The 21,685-nt window shown below is 49.7% G+C and overlaps 1 protein-coding gene across 1 annotated transcript in view; it reads left to right on the top strand.

Moving 5' to 3' along the window:
• The first annotated feature begins 3,540 nt into the window (after window positions 1–3,540).
• The window catches only part of MTMR11 (myotubularin related protein 11), a 39,806-nt gene continuing 21,661 nt past the window's right edge, over window positions 3,541–21,685 (top strand). Inside the window, exons 1-9 of the mRNA XM_083715671.1 lie at window positions 3,541–4,408; window positions 9,662–9,734; window positions 15,700–15,839; window positions 16,591–16,663; window positions 16,810–16,952; window positions 17,937–18,015; window positions 18,098–18,275; window positions 20,553–20,640; window positions 20,770–20,858. Coding sequence (XP_083571797.1) covers window positions 4,355–4,408; window positions 9,662–9,734; window positions 15,700–15,839; window positions 16,591–16,663; window positions 16,810–16,952; window positions 17,937–18,015; window positions 18,098–18,275; window positions 20,553–20,640; window positions 20,770–20,858 — 917 coding nt within the window. The 5' untranslated portion in view covers window positions 3,541–4,354. The remainder of the gene's footprint in view (window positions 4,409–9,661; window positions 9,735–15,699; window positions 15,840–16,590; window positions 16,664–16,809; window positions 16,953–17,936; window positions 18,016–18,097; window positions 18,276–20,552; window positions 20,641–20,769; window positions 20,859–21,685) is intronic.

The following is a 21,685-nucleotide window of genomic DNA, read 5'->3' on the forward strand; positions in this document are numbered from 1 at the left end:
CGGGCAAAGGTGTAAAAGAGAGGGGTTGTGTGCTTGGATCCTGCACAAGTGTTTCCCATTGGGCCTGATATAGCAGGTTCTTCTTCTGCTCCTGTGGAACCTCCAGCTCCAAAGGCAGTCTATTTAGATTCTTAGGTTCATAGGGGCATTGAGCAAACATGATGGGCAAATCTGTCCATTTTAGATTCTCTCTGTTTCTTTTCTTTTTAAAAACAAGTTCTCCAGATTTCCGCAAGTTCTCCTGTCAGCCTGGATAGCTCAGCTGGTTAGAGCATGATGTTGAGAATGCCAGCGTTGCAGGTTCAATCCTGATACAGGACAGCTGCATATTTGGTTGGAATAGATTATCCTCAGGGTCTCTTCCAACTCTATGAGTTGCAATCTGCTTGCAATCCCTGCCCCTGCAAAAAGTCCTCATGATATTTCACCCACATTTTAGGGCGAGTTTCTCCTAAAGTACACATTTTTGCAAATCCATTTTCGCCCAGGTAAACTGCGTATCATATCCTATTTTTCTTTTGCACAGACACTCACACACACCCTGGTGTTTGCATTTTTGCTGGAGAACGGCATTGCAAAATGAAGAAACGTCCGCGTTTCAAAACTTGGCTGTGTTTCCATCCACACTCCTGAATTCTGCCTTTATTTATATGAGATGATGGGTGGATAGGTGATATCAGGGACATATAGCTTTTTGCTTTGTTTATTTAGAGAATTTCTACCAGGCTCCTTGGCCAAAAGATGCCCCAAACTGCCGTATAAACAATCCATCCGAGCAAGACAGTCGCCGCCTGCAACCCTATAATCTAAAAAGACAACGGCACACAAGAGGAAAGAGCACGTGGAGGGCAGAGGAGGAAAAAAGCAGTTCTCATGAAGATCAGCTGGCATTGGGAGACTGGATAGCTCAGTAGGTTAGTGTATGTTGCTGATAACAGCAATGTTGCAAGTTTGATCCCCATAGGAAACAGCTGCGTATTCCTGCATTGCATAACTTTCTTCCAACTCTAGAATTCAATGATTTCAGGCAGAGCTGTATGGAATGAACCCTGATTCCCAACTCTCCCACTAATGCAGCCTGATTGATTGGGTGCTGCCAGACTGAGCAAATGAAGCAATAATAATAATAATAATAATAATAATAATAATAATAATAATATTAATTTATTTATACCCCGCCCATCTGGCTGGGCTTCCCCAGCCACTCTGGGCAGCTTCCAAAAAAAAACATTAAAATACTGTAATACATCAAACATTAAAAGCTTCCCTAAAGAGGGCTGCCTTCAGATGTCTTCTAAAAGTCTGGTAGTTGTTGTTCTCTTTGACATCTAGTGGGAGGGCGTTCCACAGGGAGGGCGCCACTACCGAGAAGGCCCTCTGCCTGGTTCCCTGTAACTTGGCTTCTCACAGTGAGGGAACAGCCAGAAGGCCCTCGGCGCTAGATCTCAGTGTCTGGGCTGAACGATGGAGGTGGAGATGCTCCTTCAGATATACTGGACCAAGGCCGTTTAGGGCTTTAAAGGTCAGCACCAATACTTTGAATTGTGCTCGGAAATGTACTGGGAGCCAATGTAGGTCTTTCAAGACCGGTGTTATGTGGTCTTGGCGGCCACTCCCAGTCACCAGTCTGGCTGCTGCGTTCTGGATTAGTTGTAGTTTCCGGGTCACCTTCAAAGGTGGCCCCAAAGGCTACCCAAAGGCTTCTCTCTCTCTCTCCAGTCAATGGAAAGAACCACTTTGCTGCCTGTTCTGATATTTGACTCCATCCTGGGACTCCGCCAAAGCCGTAAAAGTGGTTGCAGGTTTAAGAGGCAAGCTGCCGGTCCACATTTCATCATGCATTCCTCTCTCTCTCTCTCTCTCTCTCTTCCCCCGCTTAATCCCTGCCGCTTTCCTTGATATCATGAAATCCTCCAGCCTGGGAGTGGCAGCTTCAGAGCGAGAGCCTTTCGCTTCTGTGTGTGAAGAGGAAAGAATCTCACTTGTCATGGGGCCTCCTTCGCAGCCTTGAGCGAACAGGTAGGCGGGGGCCGGCCTTAGGTCGTCCTCAGCGCCACCCAAATAAACATCATGAGACCCAGCCTGCGGCGAAGGAAGGGGGCCCAAGAGAAGCATGTCTTCCTCCCTCCCTCTTCCTTGTGCAGCTGCAACACAACAGCCCTGCAGTGCTGCCAGTGGGCCTTACTCTCCGGAAGTTGCTGCTCTTCCACTTACTCTTGCGGCTCAGATAGATAGGGGGCCTGGCAGTGGGGTAGTGAGATCCCAAGTCAGCTGGCCAAATCGGTCAAGTCTCCTGGACAGGCACCTGAAACACTGTTCTGCATCTGAGAGGTGACAGACCAGCTTAGAGAAATGGCAAGGCAAACAACAACAACAACAACAACAACAACAACAACAACAACAACAACAACAACAACAGTAATTTATTATTTGTACCCTGCCCATCTGGCTGGGTTTCCCCAGCCACTCTGGGCGGCTTCCAACAAGGATTAAAAATACATCAAAATGTGACACATTAAAAACTTCCCTGAACAGGTGTCTTCTAAATGTCAGGTACAGTGGTACCTTGGGTTAAGCACTTAATTTGTTCCGGAGGTCCATTCTTAACCTGAAACTGTTCTTAACCTGAAGCACCACTTTAGCTAATGGGGCCTCCTGCTGCCGCCGAAGCATGATTTGTGTTCTCATCCTGAAGCAAAGTTCTTATCCTGAAGCACTATTTCTGGGTTAGCGGAGTCTGTAACCTGAAGCGTATGTAACCCAAGGTACCACTGTAGTTGTTTATCTCTTTGACATCTGGTGGGAGGGCTTTCCACAGGGCGGGTGGGCGCCACTACCGAGAAGGCCCTCTGCCTGGTTCCCTGTAGCTTTGCTTCTCCCAATGAGGGAACCACCAGCCCCAAACGGGGGCCTTTCTTCACATGGCCCCCACCAACATGCCCCTTTCCCACAAAGCCCCAGAATTTCACTTCCTTGGCCAGCTCCCCACTTCCAGAAGGCTGCCCCCCCACCACTCAGTCACAGCCCCCAAAGAAGGCCAGAGTGTGTTCATCAGCTAGTAGGCACCAGACATCAAGGCTCATGGAACTATGGCACTCGCTCCTTCAGGAGGCAGCAATGGTCACCAATGTGGATGGCTTCAAAAGAGGATCGGACAGATTCACGGGGGACAAGAAAGCTATTGACGGCTACTAGACACGGTGGCTGTGCTTTACCTCCACAGCTGGGAGGGAAAAGCACTTCTGAATCCCACTTGCAGGATACCACCAGAGGGACGTGAGCTCCTGGGCTTGGATCCTGTTTGCTGGTTCCCCACAGGCAACTGGTTGTCTGGTCGCTGGACTAAATTCATTGACTCATAGCATTGCAGAGTTGGGAAGATGCTCAAGAGTCATCTAGCCTAACCCACTGCGAGGCAGGAATCTGAGCTGAGCATCACTGCCTTCGACTGGCTTGACTACCCCCTCCCTGGCTTGCAGGGGCCGCCCCTTGCCGTCTGTGCCGCTGACCAGCTCCCCGGTGCGCCCTTTCCCGCGAAAGATGGGAGGGGTTTTTCCCTGGGCCGCCGCCGCTGCCGGGCCAGCCTTGCCAAGGGGAGCGCTTCTCCTTTAAAGCAGCCACGTGGGCCCGCTGCTGGTGAGGAGCCTGCCCTGCTTTTCCCCCGCCGAGGAGGAGCTGGCGCCGTGTCAGTTTCACCCGCCCAGGCTCGCCGGGGAAGAAAGAGGAGGGTGTCGGATTCGCCAAGGACCGTTCGCGCATCTCCATCCGCATCGGCGAGCAAGGGGGACCCGCAGAGCAGCAGCGGTGGGAGAGAGAAGGAAGGAAGGAAGGAGAAGGAAGGAAAGAAGACAGACAGACCCGGGAGGGGGACGAAGCCCAGCCAAGCGCATTGCAGCAGCGGGGGGCGAAAGAGGAGCCCCTACTACGCGCGCGCCCTCCACCAGCCCGATCGCCTCTGCGCTTTTTTCCTCCCCACATCGCAGAGTCTGGAGAGGCAGTTTGCCAAGCCGCGCCCCCCCCCCCCATCCTCAAAAGGAGGGCGCTAGCCTGCCACCCTGCAGCCAAACTAACGAACACAAGACGCCTTTTTAATTTTGGAGAGGGGCGGGGCTTCTGGAGACAACCTGGGCGGAGAGGACCTTGCGCCCTGAAACTGCATCTTTTTGCGCACCGGGTTCCCTGGGAATTGGAGAGGGGTTTTCCTCTCCCTCTTGGCGCTTTGACTCTGAAGGCACATCCACACACCAACACCCCTTCGCCGGCTCTTGCACGCCCCCTCCCTCCCTCGAAAGATCAATACTCCACGCACGCACCGATTTTATTTTATTTTTATGGGTCACAAAGCGACGTCGCAATGCTGTCCATGTCCAAGACGTCTTTTAAAATTAAGCAGCACCAGGATCCAGGGGTAAGTCGACTTTTCTGGCGTTGCGACGCTGAAAGGGGTTGGAGGAAGGGGGTTCCCCTGGCGGGGTGAATGGGGGTGGGGGCGTGTGTGTTGAGCGGTGGGGTTTGAGGCTGGGTCACCCCGCGCTGGAACCATAGGAAATGATATTGGATGCTGGCCATTTCCCATAGACAATTATTCTAAAAGATTCTTCTAAATGTTCCAAGAGGTTGGGAAATGCTGGCCGTGAATAATGGACTTGTGTCAACTAGATATCTAGGGCACCTCTCTAGTTTTCTGAATTAAACTTTGCAGGTTTGCTTTTGCTTCGGGGCACAGCCCTTCTGCGCATTGTGTGCATGCCCTACCTTTAAAGCACATTCAAAACACACAATAAGAATTCCAGGAACTACAGTTCCCAGCACCCGGCGCTAGTTGGGGCTGATGGAAGCTGTAGCCCCAAACATCTGGATTTGGCAGAGGCTGTCTCATCCAAGCATCTTCCCAATGAGCCACTTTTTGGAGGCTGTAATGTCTGCGAATACCAGTTGCTGGAAACTCCAGGAAGGGAGAAGGAGGCTCTTGTGCTCAGGATCTGGTCCTGCTTGGGTTTTCCCACAGGCTAGTTGTCCACTATCAGAACACTGGACTAGATAGACCATGGGCCAGAGCCAGTAGCTGGGCTCTTCTGATGTTTTGTGGAACTTCCAGCTCCAGTGGCAGTCTATCTAGATTCCTATGTTCTTAGGGGCATTTAGTCACTGCTGGACTAGATGGGCCCCTGGCCTGATCCGGCAGGGTTTTTCTGATGTCCTTATCCTTGCGCAGGAAAAGAAATCCCTGCCCCACCCCCTGCAAATTAACCATTGATGAATGCAAATGCAAAAACGGCCTTTCAACACACTGACTTCACCTCCTCAAAACTGGAATTTTTTTTTAGAAAAAAAAAATAAACCACACACACCCAATTGCTCGTGGCACCTTTTCTTTTGACAGCCTTAAAGAAGCATCGCTTGCATTCAAAGACACGCACACACGCTGCATTGACTTGTGTTTATATAGGATTTTGAGCACAACTTTGTTGAGGGGATTCCCCCGCTCTGGAGCCCAGACTTCTACATCTGTTTCCAAACATGTTTCCAAACACAGCCTTCTTTCTCCCCGCTTTCCCTTTTTTTAAAACAAAAACCAGCGATAATTTTAGAAGTGGGTGGTTTTTTTCCGCCGTACATAGTGTCCTTGGCCGCTGAGGGCAACTTTCCCATTAATGATTCACAAACTCCCCCCCTCTTTTCAAAGTTTCTTCTTTCTTTAAACAAAAACAAACCTCCTCTCCCTCTGTGCCTCTGTCCTGGCTCTCCAGTTGGTAGCTAGGAAACCCGGGCTTGGCTTGAACGCCTCATTCCATTGCTCCAGCAACGACCTAGCTAGCTGCAGGCTTTGAAATCGCTTACTCCAGAGTAGCGGCGGGATCTTGCCGGGAAAACGAGGCCAGGAAAAAAGTGAAAACAGGTTGGAGACAGTGGCTCTGAGCCTTGAGGAAAGGGGGCACCGCCTTGATTTTTTAAAATAAAAATAAAAAGTGATTTATGCCTATACAATCCTTCCTTCAGATGGAATGCATTTCTAAGTTAGGTCTGAGTTTCTTCCTGGCCTCTATGATCTGGCTCCCTCTGCCCTTCTGCATTCTTTGCATAGTCATCAAACAATGTTTTTCGAATTGAGAAAGAAAAGAAAAGAATGCGGGGAGGGAGCCAAGTCGCTTGGTTTGCTGATCCCAGCCGAAGGCAGCCTGGAGCTCAGTGGGACAGAACACCTGCATGATCTCAGAAGGCTTCTTCAGGTAGCCCTGCGAATGTTGCCTGCCAACAGAATATTAAAATACAATAACCTATTAAATATTAAAAGCTTCCCTAAACAGGGCTGCCTTCAGATGTCTTCTAAAAGTCTGGTAGTTGTTTTTCTTTGACATCTGGTGGGAGGGCGTTCCACAGGGCAGGTGCCACCACCGAGAAGGCCCTCTGCCTGGTTCCCTGTAACTTGGCTTCTCGCAGCGAGAGAACCACCAGAAGGCCCTTGGAGCTGGACCTCAGTGTCCGGGCAGAATGATGGGAGTGGAGACGCTCCTTCGGGTATACTGGACTGAGGCCGTTTAGGGCTTTCAAGGTCAGCACCAACACTTTGAGTTGTGCTCAGAAATGTACTGGGAGCCAATGTAGGTCTTTCAAGACCAGTGTTATGTGGTCCCAACCGCCGCTCCCAGTCACCAGTCTAGCTGCCGCATTCTGGATTAGTTATAGTTTCCGGGTTACCTTCAAAGGTAGCCCCACATAGAGCACATTGCCGTAGTTCAAGTGTAGGAGATATTGGGCTAGACTAGGGACCCCAATGGCCTGCCTTGCCACAGCTTGTTCATATTTGAACCAGCTCTTTATTCTGAAGTCATGAGGACTAGGGTATTTTTAAGACTGTAGCTCAGCACCTGCACTGCATGCAGAAGGTCCCAGGTTCATTCCCAACCTCCCCAGGTAGAGGAGAGACCTTCTGAATCTGAAATCCTGGAGAGCCATGGCTGCCAGTCAGTGTGGGCAGACCTGTGCTAGATGGGCCAATGGTCTGATTCAGTATAAGGCAACTTCCATATACAGCCGTACCTCGGATCCCAAACGCCTTGCAAGTCAAATGTTTTGGCTCCCGAATGCTACAAACTCAGAAGTGAGTATTCTGGTTTGCGAATGTTCTTTGGAATGTTCTTTGGGGAGCGTCTCCGCCCCCATCATTCTGCCCAGACGCTGAGGTCCAGCGCTGAGGGCCTTCTGGCGGTTCCCTCATTGCGAGAAGCAAAGCTACAGGGAACCAGGCAGAGGGCCTTCTCGGTAGTGGCGCCCGCCCTGTGGAACGCCCTTCCAGCAGATGTCAAAGTGATAAACAACTACCTGACATTCAGAAGACATCTTAAGGCAGCCCTGTTCAGGGAAGTTTTTAACGTGTGATATTTTACTGTATTTTTGGTTTCTATGGAAGCCGCCCAGAGTGGCTGGGGAGGCCCAGCCAGATGGGCGGGGTATAAATAATAAATTATTATTATTATTATTGGAACCCAAACGTCCAAAGTGATTTCTGATTGGCTGCAGGAACTTCCTGCAGCCAATCGGAAGCCATGCCTTGGTTTCCAAATGTTTTGGAAGTCAAATGGACTTCTGGAACGGATTCCGTTTGACTTCTGAGGTACCCCTGCATATCTATCTATATAGATAGATTTATTAAAACATCTCACATTACAATAAAAAAACAAACTAAACAAAAAATAGTAGAAAAAAGAAACAATAACAAATTACTTATACCCCACCCATCTGGCTGGGTTTCCTCAGCCACTCTGAGCAGCTCCCAACAGCATATTAAAACATGACAAAACATCAAACATTAAAAACTTCCCTGAACAGGGCTGCCTTCAGATGCCTTCTAACAGTCAGATAGTTGTTTATTTCCTTGACATCTGATGGGAGGGCGTTCCAGAGGGAGGGCGCCACCACCGAGAAGGCCCTCTGCCTGGTTCCCTGTAACCTCACTTCTCGCAGGGAGGGAACCACCAGAAGGCCCTTGGAGCTGGACCTCAGTGTCCGGGCTGAATGAAGAAAAGAGTTAGAAGAATAGAGTCCCCTCTCACGGATGTAGCTAAACTTTTATCCCACAGAGAAGGATGCACCCTCCTGTCTCTCACCTGGGAGCCTTCTAAGTATAAGGCAGCTTCCTGTAGGAAAGGATGAACAAGTGTTTTGCTCTGCACAAAGCTCTCGCCAGAGGTGTACATTGACAGTGAACAGGCAAGTGATCTCCTTCCACCAGCTACCTGGGAGCCTATAATTCACTGGAGTACGTAAGGATTAAACCGGTGGCCTCCCTATGCAAAGTGGAGACCCCTCCACCACTGAGCGGTGTGGGGTGAGGTGAGGTGTCCTCTTCCCTCACGATTCAGCAGCTCACAATCTTCAGCCACCTTTTTCCTCCTGAAAGGCACCAGGCAGGCAAACGTGTCAATAACAAAGCAACGTTGGAAAATTCTAAAAACCGGGATCTCAGGGTTGCCAGTAGCAGGTGCTTTTCAGCTGCCAGGGATGATGTTTCACCATCCCTTCTGAAGGCCAGTCTTGAAGGGCACAGGTGCGCCTTGCCAGGGATGGAATCCTACAAACGGGGAACTGCCGATAGTGCCAGGCAGGGGGCATTCCCAGCCCTAACGGCTCGGGACCGCAATACCTTAAGGACCGCCTCTTTCCAAATGAACCTACCCAACCCTGAGATCATCTTCTGAGGCCCTTCTTTGTGTGCCTCCTCCTTGAGAGGTCCAGAGGGTGGCCACTCAAGAACGGGGCCTTCTCTGCAGTGGCTCCCTGCCTGTGGAATGCTCTCCCCAGGGAAGTTCGCCTGGCACCTCCATTATACACTTTTAGGCGCCAGGCAAAAACGTTCCTTTTTAACCAGGCTTTTGGTTGATCTGATTACACCCTTTTAAAATGTGGTGGGGTTTTTTTTGTAGCAGTGGGGCTATTGGGTTTTTGTTTTTCTTGTGTATTTTGTGGTTTTATATCTTGATTTTATTCTGAGAACCGCCCTAAGACCCCCCGGTATAGGGCGATATATAAATTCAATTATTATTATTACTATTATTATTAATAATAATACTAATACAGTGGACGCTCGGGTTGCGAATGTGATCTGTGCGGGATGCATGTTCGCAACCCGTAGCTGTGCGTCTGCGCACGGGCAGGTTGCTATTCGGCGCTTCTGCGCATGCACAAAGCACAATTTAGTGCTTCTGCGCATGCACGACCGCTGAAACCTGGAAGTAACCTGTTCCGGTACTTCCAGGTTTCGGCGGTCCATAACCTGAAAAAACGCAAACTGAATTGTCTGTAACCCGAGGTATGACTGTATTATTATTATTAATAATAATAATAATAATACCTGGAGATGCCAGTGGGACTTGGGACCTTCTACATGCCAAGCAGGTGCCCTACCATAGGGCCACATCCCCTTGGCAAAATCAGAGGGACAGAAAGTCTCATAAACAGCCGGGGACTCCTGCTAAAAAAAAGATCCCAGAGACCCAGAGGGGAGAGGAAGGAAATAATCGTGCACTTCGCAAAATCCATAGCTAGGCTCTTTCCACTTAAGAACATCCGAATGACTCTGTGTTTTCCTGATGGATCAAAGGTCCTGGCCGGCCAGTCACTGTGGCAGCTCTGCTCACGCCCCCTTCTTCTCTCTTTGCAGACGAGGGGTCCAAAGTCCCCCGACATGAGTGACAAGAGGAACGAATCCTGCCACGCTCTGAAATGCATCCCAGGTATTCCGATTTTGCTTTCTTTCTCAACCCTCTTTCATGCGATCCCAAACATTAAAGCACAACGCCTTGTTTAAATGCGACTCGGTGTTATGTAAAACACCAGGTCCCGAGGAACGGGTTGATATTGGGAGATGGGGGAATGGAGGACGGCGGTGTGCTATACAGTGGTACCTCGGGTTAAGTACTTAATTCGTTCTGGAGGTCCGTACTTAACCTGAAGTTGTTCTTAACCTGAAGCACCACTTTACCTAATGGGGCCTCCTGCTGGCACTGCGCCGCCGGAGCACGATTTCTGTTCTTATCCTGAAGAACTAGTTCTGGGTTAGCGGAGTCTGTAACCTGAAGCGTATGTAACCTGAAGCATATGTAACCCGAGGTACCACTGTGTAGAGATGTGGTCACCTCAGCCCCTCCGAAAAAGGATTATTGCAGAGCTGGGAAAAGGTTCAGAAAACCAACGAAAGGGATCGAGGGGAGGGAGCGACTCCCCTGTGAAGAAACGGCACTGTTTTGGGGACTTTAGGGAAAGAGGAGAGGAATGTTTGGACGACAAGAGGCGTCCAAAACGATATGTGGCTCGCAGAGAGCAAACAGAGAATTTTTTTCCTTGCTGGACATCCAAGGAATGCTGGAAGATTCAGGACAGATTAAAGGACGCTGTTCTTCACACAGCAGAGAGTTGAACTATGGAACTCACTGCCTCGTTGTTGTTGTTGTTGAGTCGTTTAGTTGTGTCTGACTCTTCGTGACCCCCTGGACCAGAGCACGCCAGGCCCTCCCGTCTTCCACTGCCTCCTGCAGTTTGGTTAAACTCATGCTGGTAGCTTCAAGAACACTGTCCCACCATCTCGTCCTCTGTCGTCCCCTTCTCCTTGTCTCCTCCATCTTTCTCAACATCATGGTCTTTTTCAGGGAGTCTTCTCTTCTCACGAGGTGGCCAAAGTCTTGGAGCCTCAGCTTCAGGATCTGTCCTTCCAGTGAGCACTCAGGGCTGATTTCCTTCAGAATGGAGAGGTTGGATCTTCTTGCAGTCCATGGGACTCTCAAGAGTCTCCTCCAGCACCATAAGGATTAGAAATGTTCATTGAGAGGACTATTGGTGGTTAGTAACCCTGATGGCTGTGCCGTGCCTCCGCAGCTGTGCTCTTGTGTTCAAATCCTGAATTGCAAGTTCCCCTCAGAAGAAGAAGAAGAGTTTGGATTTGATATCCCGCCTTTCACTCCCTTTAAGGAGTCTCAAAGCGGCTAACATTCTCCTTTCCCTTCCTCCCCCACAACAAACACTCTGTGAGGTGAGTGGGGCTGAGAGACTTCAAAGAAGTGTGACTGGCCCAACGTCACCCAGCAGCTGCATGTGGAGGAGCGGGGACTCGAACCCTGTTCACCAGATTACGAGTCTACCACTCTTAACCACTACACCACACTGGCTCCTCACAGGGATCTGGTTGGCTACTGTGGAAACAGGATTCTGGCCTGATCCAGCAGGCTCTCCTTATTATTTTTAATTATTTTCCTTAAAGAAACACGCACCGTTCTTTGGCTACGATCCCATGGAGAGGTAGAACTTTCACCATGGGTGTGTATGGAGGAATTTGCCCTGTGTTTGTATGTTGCAGCGAGGGCTAGCCCCCACCCACCCCGCTTTGGCGTGGTTTTTTTTCTGAGAAAGAGAAATAGGCTTTGTTGGGTCTTCTATTTGAATACAAGCTTGGGGCGACCCCCCATGAGGGAGCCACGAAGGGTTAAGGCAAGGGTCAGCAACCTTTATCAGCCGTGGGCCGGTCCACCGTCCCTCAGACCTTGTCTGGGTCAGACTAGATTTTGGAGAAATAAAAAGAACAAATTCCTCTGCCCCACAAATAACCCAGAGATGCATTTTAAATAAAAGCACACATTCTATTCATGTAAAAACATGCTGATTCCTGGACCATCCGCGGGTCGGATTGGGAAAGTGATTGGGCCGCATCCGGCCCCTGGGCCTTACGTTGCCTACCCATGTTCTTAAACAGGGTTCAGCAAAATTTTTCAGCAGCGGGTCGGTCCACTGTCCCTCAGACTGTGTAAAGATGAGAGGCAGTGTGGTGTAATGGTTAGAGTGTCGAACCAGGAGCTGGGAGAGGCCAGGTTTCAAATCCTCACCCAGTCATGAAGCATGCTGGGGGTGACTTCAGGCCAGACTCTGCGTCTCTCAACCTAACCTACCTCTCAGGGTTGTTGTGAGGATTAAATGAGGTTGGGGTGGGGGCACAACCATCCTGAGCTCCTTGGAAGAAAAGGTGGGGTTTAAATGGAACAGATAAATAATAATGAATAGACAATCCAGCTGAGTATTTGCATTGTGCTAAAATGAGCTTTCAGCTGTGTACAAAAATAGCAATACTCGAGAGCGTCAGTAAAACACGTTTCCAGCCATAGTCTATTTCGAGTTCTTACAGGCGATGGGTGATTCCTTTGTGGGGTGGGCAGCGGGAGACAATGTTTTATATTACTGGATTCCAGTTTGCATGTTTAAGTGCACTTCGTCTTTCTGGGAAGAGCTGGGAGCTGTTGCGATTCTTCCAGCTCGATGAGCCTTCCTTCATAAGGGGGTGGGAATTGCTTTCCAAATGCATTTCGGTATGCAAAACAAGCTGAAACTTGTATTAGCACAAGACGGGAGGTATTTGGATATCATTTGTGTGTGTTTTTAAAAGAGTGGCTGTGTTAGAAGCTGCCTTGCAGGGCTGGAGAGAGTTTGTTATTATCGCTTCTGATGCTGAGGAGTGAATTACCGCATTTTTTGCTCTATAGGACTCACTTTTTCCCTCCTAAAAAGTATGGGGAAATGTGTGTGCATCTTATGGAGCAAATGCAGGCTGCGCAGCTATCCCAGAAGCCAGAACAGCAAGAGGGATTGCTGCTTTCACTGCGCAGTGATCCCTCTTGCTGTTCTGGCTTCTGAGATTCAGAATTTTTTTTTTCTTGTTTTCCTCCTCCAAAAACTAGGTGCGTCTTGTGGTCTGGTGCGTCTTGTAGAGCAAAAAATTCAGGTAGGTAGAAAGTGGTCCACTGAACTCGCCATAAGGCAGTGATAAAAGCCCTAGAGCAGGCATAGGCAAACTCCGGCCCTCCAGATGTTTTGAGACTACAACTCCCATCATCCCTAAGCACTGGTCCTGTTAGCTAGGGATGATGGGAACTGTAGTTCCAAAACATCTGGAGGGCTGGAGTTTGCCTATGCCTGCCCTAGAGTGTGTATCTGAAGAAGCGTGCATGCACACGAAAGCTCATACCAATAACAAACTTAGTTGGTCTCTAAGGTGCTACTGGAAGGAATTTTTTTTGCTTGTTTCAAAAGCCTTAGAGGTTAGGTGAGGAGACACCCAGGAAAAAAAGCTGGGCAGGCACCTCTTTGCAGTAGAAGAGATTTTCTTTCATTCTTTCTTTGCAGAGGCAGGCTTGCTTATGGCATCCATGACTTATTTGTTTATCACATTTATCTTCCACTTTTTCCTCCAAGGAGCTCAGGGTGGCAGACATGGTTCTCCCCACTATTATTTAATTCCCACAACAGCCCTATGAGGTAGGTTAGGCTGAGGGGCCTAGTTGGGGGGATTCGAACCCTGGTCTCTCCAAGGTCCAAGTCGAACACATTAACCCATGGGTAAGCAAACTAAGGCCCGGGGGCCAGATCTGGCCCAATCGCCTTCTAAATCCGGCCCGTGGAGGATCCGGGAATCAGCATTTGTTTACATGAATAGAATGTGTCCTTTTATTTAAAATGCATCTCTGGGTTATTTGTGGGGCATAGGAATTCATTCATCCCCCTCCCCCCATATAGTTCGGTCCCCCACAAGGTCTGAGGGACAGTGGACCGGCCCCCTGTTGAAAAAGTTTGCTGACCCCTGCATTAAGCACTAGGAATGGATGTCTGCAGGTGTGTTTGTGGAAGAGGGATCCGAATGTCAGTATTTTGTGGGAGGAACTCGAGCGTGTTCTGGAAAGGCAGATTTGCACTGTTGAAGTCACACAAAAACATCTACCGTATTTTTTGCTCCATAAGACTCACTTTTTCCCTCCTAAAAAGTAAGGGGAAATGTGTGTGTGTCTTATGGAGCGAATGCAGGCTGCGCAGCTATCCCAGAAGCCAGAACAGCAAGAGGGATTGCTGCTTTCACTGGCAGCGATCCCTCTTGCTGTTCTGGCTTCTGAGATTCAGATTTTTTTTTTCTTGTTTTCCTCCTCCAAAAACTAGGTGCGTCTTGTGGTCTGGTGCGTCTTATAGAGCGAAAAATATGGTAACTAGTGGGGAAGGAGAAACTTGTTTTGTCTTCCCCGCTTACCTTTTTAGAGGCGAGAGAGGGAGGGAAGTGTTTGCGTGGCAAATGATTAACTAGAGTGGAACCTTAGTAGAAAAAGGGCAGTCAGCTTGGCGTCTCTGAAGCAGCCGGGGCTTTGCTCTCAGTGAGGGAATCCTGCCTGCCCTTGTTGCTTGGACACCTAGGGGTTGTAGCAGCCCTAGAGGGCAAACACTGGGTACTTTCCTGCTTGGCAAAGGCTTTGCATGGCGACTGGGAACCTGGCCAGGTGAACAGGGAGGAGGAGCAGGGAGAGAGGGGGAACTTCTAGAACTGGTGTCCACAGCCGAATGCACATGGGCCACCTTGTCACCCCCAGAAATCCCCCACGGGTGCTCCCAGCACCTCCTGATTTTTTAAAAAATAAAGAATGCGAATCTTTATTTTTGCCTTGCTGTTTAGTTGGATGGATTGCCTACTTTTGGGGAAATGCTGCCTGCTTGGTTTTTTCTTTCTCGGTCTGTGTTTTGTTTGGAGTGTGTGGACATATGAACAGTCTTCTGGATCATGATGCCTGTGAGGAACCTGCAAGATGGATCAGAGCCCAAGGTCACTTTCCTCTCCTGAGGTTTCTGGCTGGATTCAGAAGCAGAGCAAAGCCACTGTGGCTAATAGTTGAGTTAGAAAGGACCACGAGCATCTGGTCCATGAATTTGGCCAGTCCTTTTTTAAAGCCATCACCTTTGGTGGCCAACAGGGCAGGGCGTTCCATAGCTTAGCTATGCATTCATGTATAAGTAGGAATTTTGCCTTTGGGGGGGGGCATTCTGAGCACCACCAGTTTTCCTTCTGTGAAATGGGTACAGCGGACGCTTGGGTTGCATACGTGATCTGTGCGGGATGCACGCTCGCAACCTGCAGCGGCACAACTGCGCGGGTTGCGATTCAGCGCTTCTGCGCATGCACAACCGCCGAAACCCGGAAGTAACCAATTACAGTACTTCTGGGTTTTGGCGCTCCATAACCCGGAAAATGCAACCTGCAGCATCTGTAACCCGAGGTATGACTGTATTTCCGGATGCCAGTGACAACTCTCTTAGATTTCCATATGTGCCCCCCCCCAGACCAAAAGGGCAGGGCTTTCCATAGCTTAACTATGCATTCATGTATAAGTAGGAATTTTGCCTTTTGGGAGCGACATTCTGAGCACCACCAGTTTTTCTTCTGTGAAATGGGTACAGTGGTACCTCGGGTTAAGTAGTTAATTCGTTCCGGAGGTCCGTTCTTAACCTGAAACTGTTCTTAACCTGAAGCACCACTTTAGCTAATGGGGCCTCCTGCTGCTGCCGTGCTGCCGGAGCACGATTTCTGTTCTTATCCTGAAGCAAATTTCTTAACCCGAGATAATATTTCTGGGTTAGTGGAGTCTGTAACCTGAAGCGTATGTAACCTGATGTGTATGTAACCCGAGGTACCACTGTATTTCCAGATGCCAGTGACAACTCTCTTAGATTTCCAGGTCTGCCCCTTCCCCCAGACCAAAAGGTCTAGGTACACACACACACACACACACACGCTTCTCTCTCCTTTTCTCTTCTCCAGGAGTTTCTGAAATCTTCCTGTGCATGCTCCCATTGCAAGGTGTTTCTCCCAAGTCCCCTTCACTGTGAATTAATTCTTTCCTGCAGGCGAATATATCCGAGAAGAGGCAGCTCACGTGCGGAAAAGCATCCCTTCCCAAGATGGAGAAGCGACTTACATCCCAGGCACCCTCTATTGCACCAACCTGAGAGTGGCTTTCTTACCAGACCCGTCTCCAAACACAGAGGTGAGTTGCCCAGTGGGTTTCTGCAGTGCTGCCTTGTCCAGAAAAGAAGTGGCTAGCTTCTTCAAAGCAAGTCAGACCATTGATCTTTTCATAGAACCCTTCCCTTAAAAACAAGGCAAGATTCCAGACCTTAAGATTTTTTTGGGGGGGGGGGAAGGGAACTTAATTTAAATTGGAACGGCCTTATACTGACAATCGGTGCATCTAGTTCAGGACTGCCTGCACTGGCTGGCAGCAGCTGCCCCTGGTTTCAGGGAGGAGAATTCATGGAAATGCCACTAAGTTTAAAATAATGTTACGATTCTAGTCCTCATGGTTCTGAATCAAGGGCTGACTTAGGAAGCTGCCTTCTACTGAGTCAGACCCCTCTGGTCCATCTAGCCCAGTACCGTCTACACTGACTGGCAGCAGCGGCTTTCCAGGATTTTGGGCAGACATCTTCACCTAGAGACCCCTTCAGGGACTGAACCCTCTGCTTGCAAGGCAGCTGTCCCACCACCAGGCTACAGCTCTTTCCCTTAAACAGTTTCCACTGATTCTGGAGTAAAATGCCATAGCCTGAGTCAGACCACTGGCCCATCTAGCTAGATATGGCCCACACTGGCTGGCAGCAACTCTCTGGGGTTTTAGGCAGGGTTTCTCCCCTAGCCCAATCTGGAGATGCCAGGGATGACTGAACCTGGGACCTTCTGATGAAAGCGTGTTAGGCGCCATAAACCCAGCTGAGAGCAATTCCTTTCTTTTTCTCCAGGACTGTTCCTGCCAAACCTTCATGCACAGCGACTATGACGTTGCCCTCCCTTGCATCGGGAGACTGCTCGCCGGTAAGGTTAAGAGGGCTGCCTTAAATCATCTCCTTCCGTCCTTGATTGTAAGCCCCTCGGGGCAGAGACCTCTGATCTTGCTGTAACCCCTGTAACTCCTTTCCCCTGTAGCTAACACATGGCTTCTGCTTTTCTTACCCTCCAAGTCAACAGCTTCACCAAGGCTAAAGTGCTCACTAGTACCTCGACCCTGAAGTTCATCCCAGAGGAGCTGATCATCTGCTGCCGGGATTTCCGGGTGCTGCGGTTCCGGTTCCACGATAGCGGCTTGGAGCCTCAGGCCTTCCGGGTGAGTCGCGGGAAGGGCGGAGACACAGAATTCAGCAGCGGAGAGAGAGAGAAAAATGGAGAGATGTTGGAGAACAGAAACAGGAAACAGAAATTGCCACTGCCCACATGTCTGGAACAGAAGGCATTCCAGAGACACAGTTGGCGATTGCTGTGGTTTTCAGACTGCAGACAAATACAGTGTCAATTACAGAGTACCTCAGAAGTTAAACAGAATCCGTTCTGGAAGTCCAAAACATTCGGAAGCCAATGCGCGGCTTCTGATTGGCTGTAGGAAACTCCCGCAGCCAATTGGAAGTCGCAGAAGTTGCGTTGAACATTCGGGTTCCAAAGAACGTTCACAAACTGGAACACTCACATCCGGGTTTGCAGCGTCCGGGAGCCAAAACGTTCGACTCGCAAGGCGTTCGACTTCTGAGGCACGACTGCATGTTTGTATTGTGCTTCTGAAATAAACGGGGTGGACGATGCAATCTATCCTGTTAATTACAGCAAACGATGCAAATGGAGTAATCCTTGCTGTGGCGGACAGCGAGACAAATCGGGTTGCTTTTGGCAGAAGGCAAGCTGCAGCGGACCAGAAGCAGCAGGGAATATAGGGCGGAACGGAAATTGGATTTTAACTTCTTTCCATCTCTGGGCCGATAAATCCACACAGACGTGGTCGCATACATAAATAGTCTTTTCTGCTCCCTTGGGATTTCGGCATTTAGAATTCCTAAAAGGAAGGCTTCAGGGTTGTTGTTTTTTTTTAACAAAAGGTTATTTTAAACATTCCCCCCAACTCATTATATATCATTCCCCAGAATTCTGTTTGTGTTTGAAAGAAACTAGCCAACCGTACAAAGCTAAAATATGCAGAAATGGCTCTGGCCGCTTTCGCCTCTGACCCTGCCCACCTCTGGAATACGGCCCCCAGATGCCTGCCCAGAAGGGAGTGTGGCCCTCTGCTGGGCTTAACCCTCTCCCTGCCATGCTGTTCTAGGTCTCGATGGCTATCGCTCAGGCCCACGAGAGCAGTACCAGGGATGGCTCCTATGAAGATGCTGCCCTGAAGAACTTGGGTGAGTCCAGCTGGCCGAGGGGGAGGGAGACGCTGGCTGCCTTGAGGGTCGATTGATCCTTACGCCTCTTTTGACACTGCAGGGAATTGCCGGCCGAATCAGGAGGAGGAGGTGCTGGAGGAGGAAGAGGAGAAGAAGGAGGACGGGTCCCCAACCCTCTTGTTCCAGACCCTCCGGGACTGGGAGAAGGAGCTGCAGAGAATCGGGGCTGCGGGTTGGCGGGTCAGCCCTGTCAACGAGCGCTTTGACATGTCCACCAGGTGTAATATATGGCCTATGGGGTTGGTTTTCCGGGGAGAGGGAGGTGTCGGGGATGGACCCTAAATAGTACTGAGCCAGGTGTCACAATGGGGGTTTGACTCTGTTTTAAGGCAGCTCCCTGTGTCCCAAAAATCGGTGCTTTCTTCTGAGGACTTCTTCGGGACGTGGGTGGCGCTGTGAGTTAAACCACTGAGCCCAGGGCTTGCCGATCAGAAAGTCGGCGGTTCAAATCCCCGCGACTGGGTGAGCTCCCGTTGTTCGGTCCCTGCTCCTGCCAACCTAGCAGTTCGAAAGCACCTCAAAGTGCAAGTAGATAAATAGGTACCGCTCCAGCAGGAAGGTAAACAGTGTTTCCGTGCGCTGCTCTGGTTTGCCAGAAGCAGCTTCGTCATGCTGGCCACATGACCCGGAAGCTGTACGCCGGCTCCCTCGGCCAATAAAGCGAGATGAGCGCTGCAACCCCAGAGTCAGCCACGACTGGACCTAATGGTCAGGGGTCCCTTTACCTTTACTCTGAGGACTAGGATTCAAGGACTAGAATGAGAATGGTGGGATGTGACATCACCGTAGCAGTCAAGTACAACACTTCCTGTTTGGCCAGAGTGGACACACAGGGGGACGTTACTCCAGCCAGGAGGACTTCCTGTCACACCTGTCTGGAGCATCCTCCCCCTGCATGTGACCAGGGAGACCCCATAAAAGGGCTGGTCATGCAACCACCTTCTCCATGCTACTCCGTCTCTTGACCTTCCCTCTCTTGATGTTATTTTGCTGTTTGCTGGTTCTCAGCCAGCAGCACATGGGCTCAGTCCCCCTAAGGGATGAACCCGCACTCTCTTCTGTAACTACAAGCTAAAGCCTGCCTTCAGGGACCCTACTGTGAACTGAATGCGAGTAAACTTCTTATTACTTTTAATAGAAGACTGTTCTCCTTTTATTATTTGAAGAGGGAATTAAAGGGGTCCCTGCTCCTGCCAACCTAGCAGTTTGAAAGCACGTCAAAGTGCAAGTAGATAAATAGGTACCGCTCTGGCGGGAAGGTAGGCGTTTCTGTGCGCTGCTCTGGTTCTCCAGAAGCGGCTTAGTCCTGCTCGCCACATGACCCGGAAGCTGAACACCGGCTCCCTCGGCCAATAAAGCGAAATGAGCACAGCAACCCCAGAGTCGGCCACGACTGGACCTAATGGTCAAGGGTCCCTTTACCTTTTTAAAGGGGAATTTGCCAGGAACAAATCCAATCTGGACAAGCCAGACTGGATTGCTTAACTCAAGAGATTCAGACAAATCTACCAACTAGCTTCTTGCAACGTACAGGGGAATGTACTCTGCTACTAGCTCGCTAGCGTGAGTGAGGAAGGATAAAATTTAATCAATATATCCTCCCCTACTACCCACAACATTCCCACAAGAACTAGAATCTTAATTTATGCATAGGACAAGGGTCACAGCTCCATGAAAGAACATCAGCTTCGCATGCAGGATGGCCCCAACGACATTTCCAGGTAGGGCTGGGAATGATTGCTGCCCATCAGTCTAATAAGACTGAATGAGAGGAACTCATCATCATCAACCTTTTATTCGACCGTCAGTCAGAAAAAAATACATTTGTCAATACACAGTTAAAACATCCAGGAAGATTTTAGAACTTAGCCAACACTAAAATGGGCTAAACAGATAGCCCCATATCAATACAGTCAATTATAGCCTTGCGACGCTTAAAAGCTAAAAAAAGAAATTTGGCCACCAAGGAAGGTATAGCTCTAGTAACATTATTCAGCAAGTGTAAAACCTGGTATTCTCCGGGTAGGAAGCTAAATTGACATAGGAGTGGGTCTATAAAATTTTGTCTAAGCTCTGCATAAGAAGGGCAAGTCAAGAGAATGTATTCGGTGGACTCAGCCACACCCATGGCACAATGACAGGTTCTCTGGGCGTATGGTACTCCCCTGTACCTTCCCCACAATATCGCAGAGTCAAGGACATTTAATCTCGCCGCTGTAAGAAGTCTGTGGTATTCCACATAGTGGATTTCTGCAAGGTAGGGGGCTGGTATGGTCCGATAAATCTGGTCCCCGAGGAACATCCCTGGTTTTACCTGGGCTATGTCCTCTTGTCTGGCAATGTCACTCAGTCTCCGGGAGACCACAGCTCTAGCTTGATTGTACGTCATAGGCTCAAAGTAAAGGTGAGACAATCCGCAGGAACTCAAATGGTTTGGCTCTGTAAAAGGCTGTCTCCTCTTTCCCTTGTCAACTTTCTGCTTCCTCTCTCTGCAGCCTCCCCAAATACTTGTGGGTGCCCAGTTGGTTTCTGGACAATGAGCTGAAGAGGACCTTTGTCCATTTCAACGAAAGACGCATCCCGGTGAGCAACCTCAGCATGCTTGGCTTGGGTGGGTGTGTCTTAAACGGCGTACATGACTCCCAACCCCCAAATCCAGCAAAATCCATCGCACGGAATCCCATTCAGCTCCTTCCCTCTTCCGTCCCCCAGAGGCTGTGCTGGCATCACCCTGGAGGCAGCGATCTCCTTCGAGCGGCCAGCTTCCACCCCGATTCAGACCCAGAGAAGGAAGACATGAGGTACGTTGCTGGGGGGGGAGGAGAAGGGGGGCTGTGGGAGAGACGGGGGTCCCTGCCCTCAAAAGCGCTTCTAGTCTTGGGGAATTTCCAGGCCACTTTTATTTATTTTTTTATTACACCTGCCCACAGTCTTGCCATTTTAAACACCACCCCGGAAGATTTCCGACTCCACCTCTCTGAGATTATTTAGCTGTCATCTCTTTACTGCAGCAAGGGGTTGGGCTAGATGGCCTCTGGGGAACCCTTCCAACTCTACAAATCTATGATTCTATATCAGGGGTAGGCAAACTAAGGCCCAGAGGCCGGATGCAGCCGAATCGCCTTCTCAATCCGGCCCATGGACAGTCCAGGAATCAGCATGTTTTTACATGAGTAGAATGTGTCCTTTTATTTAAAATGCATCTCTGGATTATTTGTGGGGCATAGGAATTCGCTCATTCCCCCCGCCCCAAATATAGTTCGGCCCCCCACAAGGTCTGAGGGACAGTGGACCGGCTCCCTGCTGAAAAAGGTTGCTGAGCCCTGTTCTATATACAGTCATAGGTAAAGGTAAAGGTACCCCTGACCATTAGGTCCAGTCGTGGCCGACTCTGGGGTTGCGGCACTCATCTCACTTTATTGGCCGAGGGAGCTGGCGTACAGCTTCCAGGTCATGTGTCCAGCATGACTAAGTTGTTTCTGGCAAACCAGAGCAGCACACGGAAACACCATTTACCTTCTTGCCGGAGTGGTACCTATTTATCTACTTGCACTTTGACATGCTTTCGAACTGCTAGGTTGGCAGGAGCAGGGACCAGGCAACAGGAGCTCAGATGTGGCAAATCATG

Source organism: Podarcis gaigeae, assembly GCF_964106915.1.
Source record: "Podarcis gaigeae genome assembly, chromosome: 16".
Taxonomy (NCBI): Eukaryota; Metazoa; Chordata; class Lepidosauria; order Squamata; family Lacertidae; genus Podarcis; species Podarcis gaigeae.